We start from the raw sequence: 23492 nt of genomic DNA, 5'->3' as shown, positions 1-23492 counted from the left end.
AGGAGCCGACTGTTTGTCGCTCACGCTTCTGATGCTGAATAAATCATCGTTCTAGAACTGACAGGGAATGGGCCATGGGAATGGTGAGCTCATCAAACCCTGTTTATCCTATTAATGTTTTTAAAAAGGCAAAGTCTCAACAGACCACAGGCAAATTTCGTTTTTTTTCCCTTCCCTATAGCCAGTGCAGTGGCATATGTTTGAATTGCTGGGTGAACATTGTTTCAAAGATGAACAACATCCAGCCGCTATGAGGTCTACCACTAAATCTTTTATGAGGTGTATTGATGCTGCTTAGATGGCATTCTGGGACATACATGGGAATGCTTATTTAAATTTCTCTAGTCTTGGATTTGATTTGGCATATTATCTTAGAACTTGACTGAAATTATGTCTAGTAAAGACAAGTGCAGTTATTTACTGCTAATTTAAGGGTGGTTTGAGATTCTTCTTTTGTGTTGAGATGAAGAAAAATAGTCAAGATGGTCTCAAATCAAATAGAAATTTTACTTTCTTAGACCCGAATTGGTTTAGAGCAACAAGAAAGTGAGCAAATGATGACAGATTTCTCATTTTGACCAATGCCTTTAAAGCAATCCCTTCATTATTTTGGCACATATTACCAGAAATAACTTCATATATTAAGCATAAAATAACTCATGTAAATTATCCTGATCTCTTGACTTTGTTCAGCCAGCATTTTTTCCCCGCAGGAACCAAATGTCTTTCCCACGTTTTCATTTGTTTAAGTACACTGATGCACAGCTCCTTGATTACAGTACAGATAGTTCACTTTAAAATTAATTTTTGATATGTTTTAGCTTACCTCAAGGGCATCCAAGATGTAGGTGTGTTTGTTTCCACAGTATTTTCAATTTTGATATTTTTAGGTCAAACTGTTCTTGTCTGTCTGTCATATAATGGAGGTATATGGTCACCACCTCAAAGAGCATGCACAGAGAAGTCAAAATTAAACATGATTTAATGACTCGTAAATGTAAGTACACATTGTTGGCCTAAGACATGAAACGAGCGGTTTCTGTGAGAAAACGAACAGTATTTATATAATTTTTACCTCTTGTAATCACAGTCACGTCCAAGTACTCTGATGGCTGGGCATCCCGGCTCACATTGTTGTTGTTGTTTTGCTTGTGTTGAGGTCAACTCAGGGTGAGACGCGCTGCCCATTTCCTCTAATGTGCATCGAGTCTCTCACTTATGGAGATCACAGCTAGTCCATTACAATTTAGCACAAACCCCAAGGTGTCTGTGAACTTAAGTGAGACACGGTTACGCTCTTAGTGTGAAATGGTTGAGAGAACAGGGACTGTTGGGGGATTTGAAAGGTGGAATATTTCAAATTCAAGTCTTTATATTCTAGTACTAGCTGTAGAATTCATGACAGAAATTTGTTTATCTTTATTTAATAATGTGTTGAAAATTGCTTCTGTGCATGTGCAGTAAATTGGTATATTGAAATTGTTAAAGAAATAATGAGCAATATAAGTTTATCCCATCATAGTCTCAGTTAATTACCATTTGAATGGAGACAAGCGTCATTCTTTAAGGTAATCATTTTCGCCTCAGGCTAAAAGAGACCCATAGCGCTTCATAAATGTAATGGATTACCTTCCGGCTCCATAGATTGAGGAAATGGTAAGGCCCTGTTCAAATCCCTTTAAGCGCTCTTTTATTCATTTGAGACTAAATAGAGACGTAGAATGTAACCCAAGGCTGTAATTAAACTCAAAATGAAACAGGACAAGCAGTTTTCCCAGAGGACACCCCTTACTCAAGGGAAATCCAAGGCTCAAACTTTTTCAAATGGGTCTCAGAAGAGTGCCAGATCTGTGAGGGGGAAAAATACCCTAGTTAAAGGGATAGTTCACCCCAAACTTAATTTATTCACCAATATATATTTTTCTTCATACATTAAAAATCAGTGGGGTCCAATGTTGTTTGCGACACCGAAAAAAGACTGAACTATCCCTTTAAATATTTTGATGATATGTATGAAATTGTGATGTCCGAACTCTTACCTACTCTATGCAAGTAGAGTGCATCAGTGAACCAAAAGCTTTGTAAATGCAGGTCTATTTTTGGGCCATGTCGGATGGCTCTCTCTCTCTCCTCTCCACTCGCTTGTGTGTATCTGTTGTTTTGCACAGAGAATAGACAGCTGCCTGATACAAGCGAATTATTTTATCTCTTGAGATGAAGATGCCCTCTGTTGCTGATAAAAGAGCTTTGTAAATAGACAAGTGCATAATGAGAGACCATCTCCATTCTGACAGCGTACATGATGGAAATTTTGAACTGATTGTATGTGGATATTTTTTTAGTTTTTCACTGTAGGCCTACATAAATATTATATAGGATTTACACAACCGTTCAAATGTCTGGGGTCAATACGTTTCTTTGAAATAAGTCTCTTTTGCTCACCAAGGCTGCATTCATTTGATCAAAACTACAGTAAAAACAGTACGTTTGAGAAATGTTATTACAGTTTAAAATAATTGTCTTTTTCAATCTATTTTCAGATCTAGTTTATTTATGTGATGCAAAACGGAATTTTCAGCATCATTGGTTCGGTCTTCAGTGTCACATGATCCTTCAGAAATCATTCTAATGCTGATTAATACAATTGAGTTAATACAAGAGATTGGTTTAATCAACAGAAACTCAAAATATTGTTATCTGAACCACGAAAGTTGAAAGTTTATAAGACTTTAGATAACATATCCTTGGACTTTATTCAGAGTTGATGCCATATTTCAGTTGTTGTGAATGAAAACAAGGCTCAAATACTGTCTTAAAGATGAACTGTGCAATTTCAATTTCATAAAAAAAATATGCAATGTTATGTATGGAATTCAGTTTTAATAATCCATTCAACTTTAGCAGCAGATGACTATTATTCTGTTGGAACTGAGGAATAACTTATAACGGCATGGTTTGATCTTTGGTTGACCAATCATTGGAAAAGGGTGTTTCATTCCTGCCCACATAGAGATCAAATATTCTAGCTGTTTTATTGCATTTTGGTGCATTAGAACCAGTGTGATTAAAACGAAAATAAGAAATACTAAAAGAGATTTGTTTTTGTGAGAAAACAAATTATCTGAAGGTACCCGAACAGACGAATGTATTTATCCTTTGCAGTGATGATTTGAAATTAAATAAGGTGTATAAGATGCAAGTTGTGGTATTCTGAAATTCAGTGCAAACTATTATCAGCTTTTAAAGACGCGTCAAAAGTAAGTTAAACCATTAGAGCCTCCCTTCTGTGGTTCAGTGGTTTGACATATCAAAGGTTATGAAATCCAATTTAATGACCAGGGAAGCTTCCAGAGCATCAGACCTTTCCTTATGTCAGCAGTAGCAAAGGTTGAAGAGTCGTCCGCGGATGCATGTAGCATGTAGTGCAGTTAAATATTTGAATACACAGGACATCAATGATGGAATTAGACCACAGGTGAACTCATGCATCATTGGCAATGATGATCCAGTCTACCTCAGAAACAGAGGGATTATGTAAAAATTGTTGAAAAGGGAATTATGCAAATGGTGGGTGCAGTCAGTGAGTTTGTGTTCTATGTCACCGCTCTGCAGTTCCCCACTCCTGGATGGCTCTGCTATAGAAAAGCCTGTTTTTGCCCTTGAGAGGCTTTATCACCACTGATTGTAGATCATAAAGCAAAGTAAGACTTTTCACATTTACGGTGTATTGCGTGAAGGTCAGAGCCTGTGACGGAGATCAGTCTAAGCCATCTCAATGGATCTTTCCTCGAGCACTGTGCAATGCAGTTCAGCTTTATAGTCATTTTTATGTCTTCTCCGTCTGCCGGTTTTTAATGAAGGTCATGGCAAAACGGTCTTGGAAACTTTTTACCATGCCTATCATTTATTTTTGCTGTTTGAATTTTTTTCAAAACCTTTATTTAACCAGGTAGGCATAGAGGACTCATTCTAATTAAAAACCGAGACCTGGCCAAGATAAAGCATCAAAGTGCTGACACATAAAGTTACACATAAAGGACAGGACAGTGTAATACAGGTTACAAACAGTTAGTCCGTCAAAGTGCATCGTACAAAAGTAAGTCAAAATACAGTAACTAGACAGTATTCCTAATGGAACAATAATAATGTTGAATAAATAATTAAACGGTAAAATGCAGTGTATGTTATTGACAAATAACAGTACAGGAAGAAAGGATAATAATTAATTACACTAATTGCACAGAGGGGAAATGGTGATGCTAACATAAACAATGGTATGTCAATAGGTTAGATCAGTGGTTCCCAAACCTGTCCTGGAGGACCACTAACACTGCACGTTTTCGTTGTCTCCCTAATCAAACACACCTGATTCAACTCATTAGTTTATTATCACATGGGTTAATGAGCTGATAAGTCGAATCAGGTGCGTTTGATTAGGGAGACATGGAAAAACGTACAGTGTTGGTTGTCCTCCAGGACAGGTTTGGGAACCACTGGGTTAGATATCAGTCGTTTGAAGGCAAATGATGGTACAACTCTTTCATGCCTTAAGGATTTTTGGAGTTCATTCCAGTCATTTGCGGAAGAAAACTGAATAGAAAGACGGCCAAAGGAAGTGCGGACATTGATAGTTAATGAAGTAAACCTACTTGATCGCAGATTACGAGGGGGTGAAGCTGCCGAAATGAGGTTTCTCATGATTTTATAGATGAAATGAAACCAGTGTCTTTGTCGTCGGTTGTGGAGGGAAGCCAGCAAAACGTAGCAAAACGTATAGCACTGTGATATGATACATCTAGCTTTCTAAGAAGAGTATTAGAGGCGGATTTATAAACCACGTCACCAAAGTCTAAGATAGGTTGGATAGTCATATTCACAAGAGCATGTTTAGCGGAGATGGTGAAAGAGGCCCTGTTACGAAAAAGAAAACCAATCCTTGATTTTATTTTAGATTGGAGTTTGCTATTATGTATGGGTATGAAAGGAGACAGAAGAATCCAACCAGATGCCCAGGTGTTTGTGGGTGTCAACGATTTCCAGTGCAAAACCATCCAGAGTGGAAATTTTTGTTGTATAGGAAGTTGGAAAGGGAGATCGGGTAAAGATCATACATTTGGTTTTGCTGGAATTTAAATTTAGTTGGAGACCGTGGAATGAATGTTGAATGCCATTAAAGCTCACTTGGAGGCTGTCTAACACGGTATTCATAGATGGGCTGTATGTGTAAAGAATAGTGTCTGCATGTAGATGTATCGAAGAGTCACCTGCGGCCATTGCCACGTCGTTAATGTACATTTACATTTATTGATTTAGCTGACGCTTTTATCCAAAGCGACTTACAATTGAGTTTGCACGCCTCTGGGGCAACTAGGGATGAAGTGTCTTGCTCAGGGACACATTGGTATCTCACAGTGGATTCGAACCTGGGTCTCTCACACCAAAGGAATGTGTCTTATACACTCCGCCATCACCACCTCAGACCGAAAATAATATCGGGCTAAGAATTGAACCTTGTGGCACCCCCGTTAAAGGTTCTATCAGTGCTACGTATTTGGAACCCCTGAAAGGTTCTATACACTCTTAAAAAAAGGGTTACTCTGGGTTCTATATTCTATAAGGGTTCCTCTGGGTTCTATATCCATACTTGGCCAATACAACCTTTTACTAAAAAAATGGTTCTATATAGAACCATTTTGGAGTTCCATATATGAAGAGGGGGATGGAACCATTTCTGGTTCTGAATAGAACCATTTCTTCTAAGAGTGTGGGCTAGATAGCAAGTGTCTCATGCGTTGAATGTGTTTTAGGTATAGGTTTTATTTAGATTAGATTTTAGATTTGTTATATATATGTATATATATATATACATATCAAATAACACACAAATATATATATATATGAAGAGTTCAGATGCAAAAGCCTCTAAATGCCATTTGAAATTTTCTTCTTTAATGATGATTTTTATCAAACTTGTATATTTAAGTTCAGTAATTTCACTTAAATGGCAATGATTAATTATTATTTAAGTGAAATTACTGAACTTAAATATACAAGTTTGATAAAAATCATCATTAAAGAAGAAAATTTCAAATGGCATTTAGAGGCTTTTGCATCTGAACTCTTCATATATATATATATATATATGTATTTGTGTGTTCTTTTAAAAAATCAAACAAACATTTAATTAAAACATTAATACATTTAAATATTTATTGCACTTAAATTATGTATATACATTTTTTACACAACCAATATATATAACCGCATTCTCGACAAACTGCACTAAATGAATGGAATCGCATTGCACTTGCTGTCTGCTCACGCCTCGATTAGACTTTATTATTTAACGCACTGCCATTTGTGATAAACTTACTGATGTTATGAACATTGCCGTTTTTGAGACTGTCTCGAATGCAGGCTCGTATTAAGCGGCACTGTCATACTATATCCACTAGCATCTGCAGAGTTTTGTTTTGTGTGAATTGTGGAACATGACCGGGGATTAGGGATGAACATAAACCGTGTAATTGATGTAATCGATAATGTCAACATATCTTTCCAGCACAGTAGAGATTTATGTCATAATGAAAGCATGATCAAAAAGGTGCAAAGTGCTTCAATCTCTCACGGCTTGTCATGGTTGTTCGCTCTGCTCCGTCTCAGTGAGAGGCACAGAGGAACAAGAGTGCTCTCCTGCTGCTCACTCCAGTTGGTGACATTTTACAATGACCCCTGGTGATATCCAGTGTTCCTGTTTGTGATGATGCACCAGCTTAGGCAAAGTGACTGGCACAGTTGTGGCCGAGCTGCAGGGTGTTTGACTGCAAAATGTAGCTATAGGGCAGAGATGACAGTGTCCTGATTAATTCGGCCCTGGGATTCTGATTTGCTGAAACCAGGCGAAATTTGGCATTTTCTTAATGAAAGCTAGTGAAATTAGTCAAAATATTTAATCAGTGAACATGCAAGGGACAGGAGATGTACAGAATAGCTTAATAAATGTCAGTGTTTGTGTCCTATGGATAATCTACAGACATGAAACGCAGGAAGCATTGCTGCTCTCTTTGTAGTTTGGTCAACCCTAGAGTCTGTGTCTGCCCATAGCACTTATCCAATCATATGGCAAACCCTCTTTAATGGTATCGGACTCATTGTTTGTATTTGTATTTTCAAATTATTAATTTAAAAAGTAGTTTGTTTATCATTAGAGGAGCAAAAATAGCAAGTAACCCGCAAAATTGCTTTTTATCACTTATACACATTGAAGAAAATATTCTGCAACATATATAACGTTTCATGTTTGTTTTTGGTCTGCTACATTAAATAGGGACGGTTTGTCTTCTTGGCTCCTAAAGATATTTGTTACACACCCTTCTAATCTTGCACAGGAAATTTGCCATGCCACAATAATGGAAAAACAAACAAGTCAAGATATTAGCATTGTATAAATAATTAATTAGTTCACACAATAAATCATTTCAAATCGCTTTAGTTTATCTGCTTTTAAGTTGTTATATGTCACTTGCTCTCCCTCTATCCTCCCTCTCTCTCTTTCTCTGTACCAGTGTATGTCTGTCTGATCGGATCTCCTAGTGGGTGCCGTCTGTCCCCATCTGCCACAGACTGCGTGTTCCCCATGGAGAACCATCATTAATATTGCTTTCACATGTGTGCTGTGAAGAAACCCAATGGTACTCGCCCGCACCTGCTGTCGGTGCTGTTGGATGATGCTTGGGCAGAGAGGGAGAGCCGCAGGGTCACTGGAGACCTGTGGCTAACTTGTGGGAACAGATAAGGAATTATATAGTCAGTGAACCAACACATTCTCATCCCAAAAAGTCATATAACTGACGTTTTGGGACGTCTTTTGACCATACGTCAATATTCGCCTTTTTAGGGCCCCTTTAAACGTCGCTAGATGGCGATCCCGGGCCGTCATACAACTGACGCTTTACCTTTAACGTCAGTTAGGTGACGGGTTAGGTTTAGGGTTAGGTTTAGGTCTGGGGTAGAGTTAGGATCCCATAACCTCATCTACCGACGTTTAAGGGGGCCCTAAAAAGGCGAATATTGACGTATGGTCAAGAGACGTCCCAAAACGTCAGTTATATGACTTTTTGGGGTGAGACTGCGCTGAGTGAACATAATAAATAATAGCGTTATATGGATTTGTAAGAGGGATACAAAATTGTGTAAAGAGTTTTTTTTAGCCTTTTCTTTAAGATAAAGGTTTGGACTTTGAATGATGATATATGATTATTTTTGTATGCTAAAATACGGTATTTTATGGTAAAAAGCCCTTTCTGAATAGACTGTGCTGGTTTAGACTAGTTTGACTCTGGGCTGGTGGACCAGCATAGCCGTTCAGGGGTGCGTTTCCCGTACAACGACATAGTTCACTGTTTCACTACCATAGTACGATGCATCGTTGGAAAAATCAACTAGCTAGTCACGACTGTTTCCCGAAACCCACTGTCGCAAAGTATCGGTCAACCACGTTGGTTTCGCGCGTGGTGGAGTAATAACTACTTTTAATGAAACTGTTTGAGATCCAATTAACGCTAGATTTGTTTTATATAAATTACAGACATGTCATCTGAGGACTATTTCTAATTGTTCTCAGTTGTTCTGCTTTATTACCAGACTCAATATTTGGCTCGTTCTTACATAGTAGAGCACGTTCGCACATGCGCACTCTTAACTTTGAGCCTGGGGTGTCTACGGATATGGCGTTTTTTTACAGTGTGTTTTGGGGACAGGCAGCTAGCGGATAGTGAGGAGATGTTTGCGTATTTGGCAAAAAAATGTTTTGGCCTAAAAAATGTGTGACATCGCTTAGAGCACCTCGTAAAAAAAAGCTTATTTCTGAATGTTGTTTGAATGATCAATGCATCCAGTTTGTTTAAAAAGCATTTTTTCCTTGTTATGTGAACGTCATGTGCTAACATTTTGAGAACAATATTAAAGACCAGATAACAATCTGCAAGAAATGTTTTTCATAACTTTGAGAGAAGCTTGGCTGAACATTAGCCAAAGTTCGGAGAATGTTCCATGTTAGCTGGGATGGTCTTTCTGGTTAGTGAATTCTTGCAATTTAAGCTAGTTAAGAATCCCATGCTATAAATATAAATGAAAATTCCTTAACACTGTAGAGCAACAAGCTTAATGCAGGCACATTTGTCTGACCATTTGTGGTAAGTTACTCCAATCTTTGCTCTCCGTTACGAGTTTAACCGACCAGCTTTCATGTTTGCTTCTAATAGTTGGAGAGCTCCAGCTACTGTGTGGGATTGGTGACGACGTCTACGGCTTTCGGGCCATGAGTAGTTTTAAGGGCCAGGATGTGGAAAAACAGGGCATCAAGCTGCCAAAAAAATGGATCGATTCCAGAGACAAAGTAAGTTCAGTTATCACATTTACTGTTCTTGTATGTTGTTTTACATGTGTGAATGTTGGGAAAGCTACTTTGTAGCTGAACTACTGTAAACTATGAGTATCTTGTAGCTTAGCAAGCAACAGTTCCAGTCAATTTAACGATTAACTACATTGTAAAGATTGGGGTTGGTACATTTTTTTAGGCTTTTGAAAGAAGTCTTTTAAGCTGACCAAGGCTGCATTTATTTCATCAAATATCTAGACAGACAAAGAGAAATATTGTGAAATATTACTAAAATTGTATAATATTTTAATTTTTAAAAATGTAATTTATTCCTGTAATGCAAAGCTGAATTTTTTTAGCATCATTACTCATATCTTCAGTGTCACATGATCCTTCAGAAATCATTCTAATATGCTGATTTTGTGCTCAAGAAACAGATTGATATTTTTATGGGAACTGATTTTTTGTGAAAATTTAAAGGTACTGTTTCTTTTAAGTTATCTTGAAATGGTTTTTTTCTGTCTTCTTTTTCTATTCTTGCTTTATTCTATCGCGCACGACTGTAGATCCCCACAGACCACACGATGGTTGTCAGGGGAGGAGGAGGAGACGCTTCCGGTCCTGCGGGAGGTCCGCTGAAGAAACGGCGCCAGCGCTACGTGGAAAAGGACGGCAAGTGCAATGTCCACCATGGAAACGTGCGCGAAACCTACCGTTACTTGACGGACATCTTCACCACGCTTGTGGACTTAAAGTGGCGCTTCAATCTGCTGGTCTTCACTTTGGTCTACACCACCACCTGGGTGTTTTTTGGCCTCATTTGGTGGCTCATAGCCTACATCCGTGGAGATCTGGACCATACTGATGACAACGATTGGACGCCTTGCGTGAATAACCTTAATGGCTTCGTCTCTGCGTTCCTTTTTTCCATCGAGACTGAGACCACGATCGGTTATGGGTATCGTGTCATTACGGACAAATGCCCCGAGGGCATCATCCTGCTTCTGGTTCAGGCCATCTTGGGCTCCATCGTCAATGCCTTCATGGTTGGTTGCATGTTTGTGAAAATCTCCCAGCCAAATAAACGTGCCGAAACGCTCATGTTTTCCAACACCGCTGTGATATCCATGCGGGACAGCAAGTTGTGTTTGATGTTCCGTGTCGGTGACTTGCGAAACTCGCACATAGTGGAGGCCTCCATTAGGGCCAAGCTCATCCGCTCTAAACAGACCAAGGAAGGAGAGTTCATCCCCCTGAACCAGACGGACATTAATGTGGGCTTTGACACGGGGGACGATCGACTGTTTCTGGTGTCACCGCTGATCATTTGCCATGAGATCAACAAGAACAGCCCCTTCTGGGACATCTCTCAGGGGCAACTGGCACGAGAAGAGTTTGAAATAGTGGTCATCCTGGAAGGAATGGTAGAGGCCACAGGTGAGTGCGGATAACTGAGAACGAGAGAGCACGCGTAACTAGAACGATGAGTTTTGTTCCCCTAATGGCAAATATCATAATAACTACAACATTACGCAGGCAAAACAACTTTTCTCCATTGACTGGCATTCAAAACTAGTCATTTGTTTAATTTAGGGATGTGCAAAGACTCATTTCGATTAATCGCATCCAAAATAAAAGTTTGTGTTTACATAATGTGTGTGTGTGCTGTGTATAATTATTTTGTATATATAAATACATATGCATGCATGTATATATTTAATAATTATTTGCACGTAAATACTGTATATATATATAAATACATAATCTATATTATATATAAATATTTTATATATGAATAACACATTTTCTTAAATATACAAATTAATTATACACAGCACACACACATATATTATGTACACACAAACTTTTATTTTGGATGCGATTAATCGCAATTAATCTTTGGACAGCCCTAATTTAATTTAAAAAGCAATATTTAAATGACAAATATTTGATTATTGAATTAGATGTTTAACCAATTCTTAATTTAAAAATGTAAAAAAAAAAAAGAAGAAGAAGAATAATTTATGTATTTTTTTAAAATGGAAATTTTTACATCACATAATAAAATATGAAAATTCCAAAAATGAAAATTCTCATTTAAAACCTGTATTATGTCTTTCTACCGTGGAAGGCGATTTTTTTTAAAGTTAAGTTAACAAAGAACTACAAAATTATATTATAAAATTGTATATTGTGATTATATAAATCATGTACTACTATAAGTCTTCATAAACTTAATTATACCTTTTGTGTGATGAAAAGGCAGTTGAATAATTTTTTAGTTAAATCTTTTCAATGAATCTGTTGATTCAAGTCACAAAAAAACACACAATTTATTAATGAATAATTAATAATAAATTATTTTGTTGCATTTACTGGGGATCTCAATTTACTGAGACCTCAAAATACTTCATATGGAAGGGGGAAATCTCCTCAACCGAGGGGAATAAATGATCTAGTTTAACTCTCTGATCTGGTTGCCGTTGTTGAATGATATGAAAAAATTCAGAATGCTTGGATATAGCATACGAGCCGTTTTTATGAAAATCATACAGTGCTTTTGGGTCCTTTAAGTAGCTTGATGACCTCAGTCCTAATTTACTTTAATTGTATTAAAAGGAGTTGCCAGGATATTCTTTAAAATAATCACTTTTTATTTTCTAGATGGTCATTAGGTTTTTGATAAGCATGAGAGCATGATGGCAGAATTTAAATTTCAGGTGAACTTTTCTTGTAAAAATGTGAAATGGAATTTAAAAAAAAAAAAAAATATATATATATATATATATATATATATATATATATATATGAATGCCTCTCTCCAGATATATCAGAGCTCATGAGTCAGGGGTATTTAAAAGGGTGTTGCCAGAAAGTGTAATATGAAAAGTGAGTTCCCCTGGTAACAGAATACATGACGTGATGTGGGTTTTTCATGGGATTCACCAATTATATTGACAGTGAATTCATGCAGACAGCAGTTGCAATTACACTAGGCTAATTATCTCTTGCATTGTGCTCTGTGTCAGTATAGACAAATAATGCTGCCTGCATGGAGCAAAAAGACGGAGGACTCTTGAGATGTTTCTCAGTAAGACAAGCTCATGGCCAGTCAATAGATCCGCCTCAGAGAAATTAGACAATTGAAAGAACTATAATGCAATTCACTCTCACCTATACATAAATACACACATGGCTCACAAACACACACTCTCCTACATCTGAAATAATGAATCATTGCTCAGGAGTGGGATGCAGTGAGTAGCTAGATTCAGTTTACAATCATTGCACTTGTTCGTCTCACATCTGACATTCAAGAGCATCCCACTTTCAGTCGATGTAGGTTTAACCTATCTATTATTAGACAAAAAGCAGGATAATAGTAAAATAATCAGTTTCAAAAATGATACCAAACTATTCGGGTCAGGACTGTACCTCAAGGCCTAATGAAATTGGAAAATTATAAAGATAATTATTGATTTCTTTTCATGTCTTACAGTGATAAGTAATGGAAGTAAGATTGGTAACTCATGGCCAATCAGGGTAATGACATCAGGGAGACTCTGAACTTAGAGTCCAAGTCTAATAACAATTACAATTGTTCTCATGACAATTCTAGTTTAACCCTCAACCTGAGCAACAACTCACTCTAATAATTTACTCATGTTGTTGACTTCCACCTCTGTGTTGATATTTGGAATAACTGTTCTTGTCCAGATCATGAATGTCAATGGGGTCCAAAACCACATTGTATGGATTATATGATTCATTTATGGTCAAAACAACACTGAGACACTTTTCTAAATGTCTTATTTTAATTACACAGAAGGAAGAGTGTCATACAGGTTTGGAACTGGACTTTTGATATTCTGTTGTGTGTTATTTAGCTCTGTACAGTTTTGGTTACTGATTATCTCTGGCCATGTATGATTATCATCAGTAAGTCATTTGTTTCATCTTGTATTAAAACTCCCTATTTTGTTCACCTAATCCCACACCCCTCCCCAAAATAACGATTGTTTGATCATTTACTCACCCTCAAGTTGTTCCAAACCTGTATGAATTTCTGTCTTCTGCTGAACACAAAAGGTATTTTGAAGAATATGTGTAACCAAACAGTTGATTGGTCCCATTGACTTCCATTGCATACTCTGGATGTCAATGGGGTCCATCAACTGTTTGGTTACTGACATTTACAAACGCCTCAGAAAAGAAACACTGGTGTGCATCTTGAGACAAAACAGCGGCACTGACATTTTAAGGTATGACGTGCAAGTTGCTTTCATTTAAAACAGCTGGAATGTCTGTAAAACCCAACAAGTTAAGCTAACTCATTTCATTTGAGGAAACTGATTGCCTCAATTCGTTTAAGTTTATAAAAAAACAATAGTTATGAGTACTCTGATTTTATTTTATCCGAGTTCACTAAAACAATAATATTTCTTAAAACACAATTAAACTTTACACTGACTGCTTTTAATACTGTATATAGCTGAAACTTCACTTTATTGAGTAAACACAGTGTAGGGGTGATACAAATGTTTACTAATCATATCTGTGCAAGTTATTTATTTCCAATGTACTCCTGTCATGAACAAATCGAAGGAACTACTCGAGGTTCATCCCCTTGGAACAATATAGTGTCACCACTAAAGGGATTATTCAGACAAATTTACAGCTTAAATAGTCTTTCTGCGTGAATGCTGAACAGAATAATTCAAGCTTCACATTTCAGATTTAACACCCTTTGCAATTCATTGCACCATAGACTTCCATTATTTCAAACACGTTTTTACAAACTGAGGGATGAAATCATTTTCTGTGGTAGTCGAGAGCTTAACTTGTGATGAACCTGGAACGTACCCTTAAATGAAGCCTTTAAACTGCCCACGGGGACGGGGTGCTGCTCTTGGCAGGATTGGAGATGTTTTAAAACCGCTTTCTCTTTTCCTAGTATTAATGCTGTTCAAATAGATATGTTATTAGTCTGTTTTGAAATTGCACTGGGTGGCTAACAAAGAATTTTATTCCCTGTTAAATGTTTTTAAAATAACAGACTTCATGTTTAAAATGTTAAAGTCATTTGTGGAGCATTAGCACTGAAACTGAAGCTTTTCTTTTTTTGCTGTTGTATGCATTGATTATATAGATGCATACCCAGTGTGGTTATTGAACTCCTGGGAAGCTCATGAATTTTGATGAGTTTGATGAATGTTATCGGCGGAGTTTTTCCTGGATATCATTTATATTCATTATGACAGCTGCTATATATCACTCTGTGTGTGTTTGAAAGTGGCTGTAAAAGTGATGGTTGTTAAAAGTGTTTTGTTGCTCTGTCACCGCGTGTCTCTGGAGTAATTGATATTTAAGCTTCGTTTAAGTAGATGATTAAAAAGCTTGAATTTTATTTTTTAAGAGGTGCATATAATACTATTTTGCATATAAATATTCAGCGGTGCATGTGCATACTTGTCTGCGTTTCACAGGAAATACTGTATGATATTTTAAATGAATTAAGCTTACAGTACATTCCTGTTGACATTGGCAGGATCATCACAAAACTTAAAAGGTCAAAAGCACAATTAGACGCACAGTGATCTTTGAAGAAGATGAAATGGAACAGGTAGTTCTTCAGCAAATGTTACAGAAGTTGGCTTTATAGAGAGATTAATATGAACTGATCTCATCAGGATGGAAACTGAAATATTTTTATCTCTACACTTAGACATTTTCAGCTCATACAACGGTCATATGTGTACTATATTATATATTATTTTACACTACACTAAACTTGTATTTTGTACACAACAAAATATAGTATTGTTAGTGTTAGTATTGTTTTCAAAATGAAGAAATAATGACCAATTCTATTTTATATTTCACATTATTATATTACAAAAATAATCCACAGTAAAAATTGTATGAATGTCATAGCATTAGATATCAAAATATAATAAAATATGTATCTAATAATGTATTTATTTTTTAACATTCCAAATGTTGCTCTTTGTCCCACTTTGGATTTAATTCAAGAGTTCCTTCACTGCTTTCGATATCCCACAATCCTGTGCGTTCCTTTCTGTGACAGTTGAGATAAAAATAAATAAAATAAACCAGCCCTTTCTCATCCCAAGGCGTCATATACTAAAGCTTTTGACATTTCGTCTATACATCCAACGCACATGGCACCCTTTAGCGTCAATATGAGATGCAGACATGGGCCAGAAGGCGCCCCCTAGTGGTCTAACCCTAACCCTACCACAGACCTAAACCTACCCATAACCGAACAAAGCTCTGTGTGTGTTATATTGACGCTAAAGGGTGTCATGTGCGTTGGATTTAGACGAAATGTCGAAAGCGTCACTATATGATGCCCTAAGATGAGAATGCTTTAAATAAACATGGCGTATAAAAGTTGTGGTTTTTGACCAAAATGATTAACATTTGATGTCATTTCTAGTGAGAAATTACTAAATATTTGCTTAGTTATCACCAACCCTTGCACTGTCAACGCTGCCTCTGAAGGTGAGGTACCTTCGTGCACAAACGCTGCCTGGAAAGTCATGTCCTGATAAGGCAGCGAGGCAACAAGTCCGCTGCCTAAGCTTTCGTATGCAGTCTAAGTGTGCTTTGGAGGAGGATTTGGTCCAGAATTACAAACATGAGTAAAAAGTTTTAAAATAACTACTAACATGGTGGATGTGTGCGACTGACAGTTAAGTAGAGAGTTGATTATTGATTATAAATAATCAACATTTAACCTGATCAAAAAATATTTATTTAATGTTATCCGGTAATACCATGGTAATTTGCAATCAGTGTCTCTTACTGTGTTTTCATTGGTATTTTTGTTGTTCTTTTCTGTGCCGCTCACAACCGTTTTCTTCTGTCTTTTCCCACAGGAATGACATGTCAAGCCCGCAGCTCGTACCTGAACTCAGAGGTGCTTTGGGGAGAACGCTTCACCCCTGTGCTCTCGTTGGAGGAGGGGTTCTACGAGGTGGATTATGACACCTTCCACCACACATATCCCTCCCCAACCCCTTCCTGCTCCGCACGGGAGCTAGCAGAACTGGCAAAGAAAGGGGAAGCCATCCCTCTGCCCCCTATTTCACCCCCAGCAACCCTGGAGGAGCCCCGAAGCCCAAAGGAGATGCCCGAGGAGGAGCACAATGAAGAAGCAGCAGAAGCAGAAGAGACTGTCAATGGTGATGTGAACAGACTGGAATGCGAGCAAGAATTTTGATGCATTGCAATCTGCAATCTTTTGCTGCCCCTGTGTGGCAGATGGAAATAGACAGTGATAGAAAAACTCACTTCAGCCACATATAAATCTAGAAGCCTAGATTTTGTCATTGACCCCTCACTGGTACCGCTATTAACTGTTTTCAAGAATAGAACAAAATCGCACATGGTGAAGTTTTTGCATTTTAGGCGCAAAAAATGAAAACCTGTATCAGCTTGGACTTTATTTAAATAAGATGTAAATATTTGCGGCTTTGTGCTGTGCTTGTTTAACACACGCCACTGACCTTGCATCATTGCTTTTGAGGTTTATAAGTAGGCTATTTCTAAATCCTGTTTATTTGTATAGATTGCGATGTATTGACCCAGATGGTGTTTATAACTACACTACAGCATTTTATGAGTAAAACATTTCCTATTTGTTATACTCCATTCTCTATAAAGGGATTATTTAAGATGCTTAGAAATGCACATCATGTATGGAATCATATGTACAGATATGTATCATAAACTCCAAAAGCTGGATAGCAAACTGAAAGCATAATGTAACTGTTGCTCATTCATTTATTGGAAAATCTAAGAAATGCATTGTAGTTGCTATTTTTAGTCATTTTACAGATATGGTGTCTAACATTTATATTTCGCTTGAGGAATACCCTTCACTGTTATTTATAGCTCTTTTTGTCCACCAATTCTGTTTCTGTTTTAATTACAGGAATGTTACTATCCTTCTCAGACATAGTGTGTAGGCATTTCAACCATTTAAAGGTTTGGAGTCTGTTATACACACAAAGGAGCATTTAAACAAAAATGCAGGAAAAAAAAATTAAATACAAATTAAAATAATTGTTTTAAGCAATTTAAAAAATTCATTTTGTCTTTTGATGCAAAGCTTAAGGGTTAGTTCACCCAAAATATGAAAATACTGCCATTAATTACTCACCCTCATGTTATTCCAACCTTATAAGACTTTCGTTCATCTACACAAATTAAGATATTTTTGGTGAAATCTGGCTCTCTCTTGCTTGGTAATTGCATCTGCAGGCCCAGAAAAGTTAGTAAAGACGTCGTTAAAATAGACCAATTGACTACTGTGGCTCAACCGTAAGTTTATTATGTAGCATATAACAGAAGATGACACTCACAATCATAGGGAAGTGTGAAAGGTAAGCACTTTTACGTTTTCTCGTTGGTTTCTCACGATTAGGACATCCAGCAAATGCACACTTTAAAACCATTTTAAACACTACATCGAGATCCATCTGCGTCATCTTCTGTTCTCGCACATGTGTACAATGGTACTGCTGTGTCTTGAGTAATTCATTCTGTACAATTACTGTTTTGATGACATTGTGTGTGTTTTCTTTAAGAAAATTAAAATAGATATTAAAAAAATGTATTTGCAATATTAATGTTTTTACTATTTGTGATTACATAATGCAGCCTTCGTGAGCATAAGAGACTTCTTTCAAAAACATTAAAAAATATATTTTTTAAAACTTTTCACAGGAACTGTAAATCCAAGTTGAAGCAGCTTCTGGAACAGAAAAAAATGTAGGGCGGGGTAATGCTAAGTACATTACATAGTTTCCTCCTCAAATAAAATGTCCCCAGTGACCTTGGAGCATAAAACAAACGCTTTCCCCCTGAATAATGATCTAATAACCAACTGCATGGGTTCAGCCGAAAAATCTTTTTGCAACATTCAATCAAGTTATAGTTTTCAGTTGTCACCACCGTTGACTTTGTTATTGTAGCTATTTTCCCCTATCATCTATTTTTATAAACTGAATCCTTGTTAATTAAGTTAATTAAGTTTTAAAGTCTATAAATATGATGTTCGTTTTGTTTAATTATGAAAACATATTAGTGTCACTTGATTATACAATACAATATGAAATAAAGCTCTAGCTAGCACATTTAATTAGAAGCTGATCAAAGTGCTTTCCTAATGAAATACATCGTAATGCCATAGTGCTAAATGTTTATCATATTCATGAAACGTGAGATTTACATTGTAGCCTATACTGCAACTTACAAAAGGATACTGTCCAAACATGGTATTATACTGTGGTAGTACAGTGGCAATTTGTGTGACAAAGTGTGTAGTCTTTCATAAACTAATAAATATTTAATTCTATTAAACACTGTTGGCTCATTCCAATCATATGAATGAAGCGGTGCATGGTTGTAGTTTGCCTCTAGATGGCGCAACAACGAGTAAGAGCCATTTTTTTTGCAGGTGCATTATGGGTAAGACGGTCCACGCACATGTTGCCACCACATGATCAGAACTGAACGAGTCTGGAGGAAGATCTGCTGGATTGTATCGTTGGCAGCTATTTGTACAATTAAAACCTGATTAGCTACATATAGTAAGATAAAATGAGACCAGGTAAGTTGTTTATAGATTTTGATGCATTTATGTTTGTTCCCATGGTCTATTAAACATAAGTGTTTATGTGTTGGTTTTCCTCGTGAACATGCCGGCCAAGTTAGCCACGCGCTTAAAGTGTTTGCGCACGAATTGCCCTTTCTATTCAATGTAATGACATTGTTTGTCATTTTATAGTTTACATTTAAACATTTTATTGTGGTTTTATTAAAAAATGGTTTTTATGTAAACTATTATTTATTGCATTGTGACTGCGCGTGCGAGCAAACGAGCCATGCTGCGCACGCGGTGCTAAAGCCCCGCATGGCTTTTAACTAGATTTGTTTTTTAATTTGTTTTTAACATTACTGGTCTAGTTTACTTAGTAGGTTTTTTATTATTATTATTAATCAAAATCGTACTCTTTATCAATTTGATTTTAGTCTGACATCCTGGACATTGTGCACAGGGCTTCTTTTAATGGTGGGGTTTAACTTACACACTTTGTTGGGGAACTCGTGTCAGACCATGTCGATAACCTAGTTAAAACTAGTAAGTTTTGGTTAAGTGGACAACGTGTTGCAGAATCAAATATTAATATACACTGCCCAAGGTTACCAGTGAGTGAAATGTAACTTTGTATGTAACGTTAGTTTCTAGTGGTTGAGGATGTTAGAATACAAAACAGGGCCCTGTTGCAAGTTGCAACCCTTGTTTATAATATAATTATTTTTAATATCTTAATTTAAACTTCTTAACTTTGTCTTAAAGCATTTATAACTAAAGGATTTTCCTAATATAAAGGTTGTGTTGCAGCTGACTACATTTTACGGAGTATGACGTTGCTGTCTCTTGTTTTTGTTGTAAACAAAGTTTTATTGTTATTGATTCAATTGATGAATATTTGATTTTTCTCCACAGGATTCAGCCCGAGAGGAGGTGGAGGAAGAGGTGGAGGTGGAGGTAGAGGAGGCTTTGGAGGTAGAGGAGGCTTTGGAGGCCGAGGAGGAGGAGACAGGGGTGGAAGAGGGGGATTTCGAGGAGGTAGAGGTAAGCAAAATGTTAACTTTTTTTCATAAATATTTAATTCTGGTATTGAATGGAAATGTTAGTTGGTGTTGACAAAATACTTTTGGCAATTTTTTTTTTTTTAAATATTTGGGTTTTAATTACTAGATACAGTACTAGCCAAAACCTTCCTGTTTTTGCAAGAAGTCTCTTATGCTCGTCAAGCCTACATTTAGAGGGGAAAAAACGTAACATTGTGAAATATTCTTTAAATTTAAAATATTTGTTTTCTGTTTTAATGTACTTTGTACAAAGCTGTATGCAAAGCTGAATTTTCATCAGCTATTACTCTAGTCTTCAGTGTCACTTGATCCTTAAGAAATAATTTTAATATCCTGGTTTATCAATATTGGGAACAGTTGTGCTGCTTAATATTTTTTTATAACCTGGCTGTGGGACTACTTTCAGGATTCCTTCAGCATTTATTTAAAATAGAAATCTATTCTAACAATATACCCTACCGTTCAAAAGCTTAAGGCCAGCAATTTCTTACATTGTTTTGAAAGAAACCAACTCTAATTCAGCAAGGATTTGTTAAATTAGTCATAAAAAGTGATTGTAAAGATTTATATTGTTATAAAATATTTATATTTTGAATAAATGCTGTTCTTTTTTTCTTTTGAAAAAATTATCACAGGTTTAAAAAAAATTGATTAGCACAACTGTTTCCAACATTAATAACAAATCAGCTTATTAGAACGATTGACACTTACGACTGGAGTTATGGCTGATGAAAAATTTAGTTTTACATCACAGAAATAAATTATGTTAAAGCATGTTCTAATAGAAAACCATTATACAGAAAAATTTATATTTTGAAATATTACAATTTAAAATAAGAGATTTCCAAACTATACACTACACACACTAAATATATCACTGTTTCTCCACTTTTAATAAACCCTTTGTCTTCTAGTTCAATATGTCAGAAAAATGTGCATTGTATTTTTCCACGTTTGTTTTAATAGATTTCTGTGTCTCTTTGATAAAGGTGGATTCAGGTCCCCTGGAGATGAAGGGGGCTTCCGTGGACGAGGGGGTTTCCGTGGCACTCCTAGAGGCCGTGGAGGAGGACGAGGAGGGTTCAGAGGGGGCAAAAGGGTGACTGTAGAGCCCCATAGACATGAAGGTGGGTCATCAATGTCACAACTTTCTCAAATGCTGAAATCATCGGCTACATTTGAATTGAAATTGCTGTTGCTGATATTGTTCCATGCTAAGGTTCTGTTTAAAATGACAGGAGTGTTTATCTGCCGTGGTAAGGAGGATGCACTGGTCACAAAGAACATGGTGATTGGAGAGTCTGTGTACGGAGAGAAGAGAATAAATGTTGAGGTGAGCCTGTAGTAGCATGTCTCTGATGTTCACTGGAGTAGTTCTAGATATTGTATTCATTGCATGCTATTTTTTTTATCTGATTTAAGGAAGGGGAAACTAAAATTGAGTACAGAGCATGGAATCCTTTCCGGTCAAAGCTGGCTGCAGCCATTTTAGGAGGTGTTGACCAGATCCACATCAAGCCGGGAGCAAAGGTCATGTACTTAGGAGCCGCTTCAGGGACTACTGTATCCCATGTTTCTGACATTGTTGGACCGGTATGTGGGATTTTTTTTTTTTTTATTGTTTTGGCTTGCAGGCATGAGACTGTTAGTCTTTTGATATTGTGTAAATATTATTAATTTGCTGTTCACAGGAGGGATTGGTGTACGCCGTCGAATTCTCCCACAGATCAGGCAGAGACTTGCTGAATGTGGCCAAAAAGAGAACCAACATTATTCCCATCATTGAAGACGCACGACACCCGCACAAGTACCGCATGCTTGTTGGTAAGTTCCTCTAATGTGAAAACTTTTGAAGAGTTGGGAATTCTTATTGCAAGCTTGTTTATTAAAGCACTGCTGTTTTCTTTTAAGGTATGGTGGATGTCATCTTTGCTGATGTTGCTCAGCCTGATCAAACAAGAATCGTCGCCCTCAATGCACACAATTTCCTGAAAAATGGAGGCCATTTTGTTATTTCAATCAAGGTAGTGTAATGCTGTGAATGTTGACATTAATCATGATTTTGCTGCTGTAAATCTTCAGTTGTTAACTTTTCCTTTCTGTTCATCAGGCTAACTGCATTGATTCAACAGCCGCTCCAGAGGCAGTGTTTGCGTCGGAGGTTAAGAAGATGAGCTCTGAGAACATGAAGCCTCAGGAGCAGCTGACGCTAGAGCCGTATGAGAGGGATCATGCAGTTGTTGTGGGAATTTACAGGTGAGCCTTGATGTATAAACCTAAAAGAACCATGTAGAAACTTTCAGACGTTAAAGCCTTCTAGTTTGAGCTGCTTTGCAAGTTGTGGTGCTCAGTTTTGCTCATTTTTATTATTATTTTTTTGCAGACCACCACCCAAGCAGAAGAAATGAGGTCTTGAAATATGTCCTCACTATTCACATCCTCCTTTGCTCCTAAAATAACTGCTTCGGCCACTAGATGGACCCAGAGTTTGCAGATGACGAAAGACTGATATATCTGAACCATTTTCCCGTTTCCGCTTGGATGGGAGTGTATCCCGCTGTACCCGAATGGCACAGGCAACATATTGTTTATGGAGAGCATCTCTGCTCCTGTTTTTCCTTTGTATGATCATCCTCTGTAATGTAATTTTCTGTACTGAGAGATGAATTTTGTATTTTGCTTGTAAGAATTATTGGAAGCTAAATGTGTTATGTTAACTAAATCAAGAGTTTTCCTAAAACATTTGTTTTTGTTTGTTTGAATATTTTTAGTAAAATTTTAACATTTACAAAAAAACATCTTGTTTCAAGTTCCATCTCCTATTTTCAGTATTATCCTTTTAACCTCACAAATCTCTGTAGCAATTCAAAACTTCCTCTTGTTTTTCTGCCATAGAAGTGCTAGATATGGGTTTATACCCATTTTTAGATCAAATCGTAACTGTTATTGTTTTCTCCCATCCTATCTGACAAGTGCTCTAGAATTCTCTGAAACATCATGAGTTTAGCATAACTTTTTTTTCTGCAAGGTACTGTGTTAGCATGTCTAGTTAGTTGTGATTTAAAAGTATTGTTAAGAATCTGAATTAAAGGTCCAGATGTTTCCTTGTCCAGAAGTTTTGTGAACATAAACAGACAGTGTAAATAAATTATCAACGAATAACTTTTAAGTTACTAGTTATTCAGTTTTTTTTATAGAAGTTTATAACTATATAGGAGGTTGACGATGTCAAGAGCATCTAATAGACTTAATTCTCGTGAGCATATACATTGATAATTTATGACCAAAATCGAGCTATTTCGGAACTTCCCTTGGTCAAAAGGCCAATAAACCTACATTTAGACAGACAAGCCTGTGAAAACGGCCTGATTTATCAGTAGCACCTCAATGCAGAATATGAGATCCACGGGGAGGAATCGGATCA

General features: G+C 36.8%; 2 protein-coding genes across 4 annotated transcripts in view; both read left to right on the top strand.

Moving 5' to 3' along the window:
- The window catches only part of kcnj21 (potassium inwardly rectifying channel subfamily J member 21), a 36556-nt gene extending 17827 nt beyond the window's left edge, over positions 1–18729 (top strand). For all 3 annotated transcript variants that reach the window (XM_039650749.2, XM_039650748.2, XM_039650746.2), the window contains 3 exons: positions 9264–9397; positions 9946–10816; positions 16282–18729. In XM_039650749.2, the coding sequence (XP_039506683.1) occupies positions 9320–9397; positions 9946–10816; positions 16282–16625 (1293 nt within the window). In that variant the 5' untranslated portion in view covers positions 9264–9319 and the 3' untranslated portion in view covers positions 16626–18729. The remainder of the gene's footprint in view (positions 1–9263; positions 9398–9945; positions 10817–16281) is intronic.
- A 137-nt stretch (positions 18730–18866) lies between these two features.
- Positions 18867–23183, top strand: fbl (fibrillarin rRNA 2'-O-methyltransferase). Its single transcript, XM_039650771.2, has 9 exons — positions 18867–19019; positions 19920–20048; positions 21058–21195; positions 21307–21401; positions 21491–21661; positions 21760–21892; positions 21980–22092; positions 22179–22324; positions 22452–23183. Exons 1-9 carry the CDS (start codon positions 19010–19012, stop codon positions 22474–22476), a joined length of 960 nt encoding a protein of 319 aa, XP_039506705.2. The 5' UTR covers positions 18867–19009; the 3' UTR covers positions 22477–23183.
- Positions 23184–23492: the final 309 nt, after the last annotated feature.

The sequence above is a fragment of the Pimephales promelas genome, chromosome 12, assembly GCF_988280905.1.
Source record: "Pimephales promelas chromosome 12, fPimPro1.hap1.1, whole genome shotgun sequence".
NCBI lineage: Eukaryota > Metazoa > Chordata > Actinopteri > Cypriniformes > Leuciscidae > Pimephales > Pimephales promelas.
This window is presented reverse-complemented; position numbering and strand designations above follow the sequence as displayed.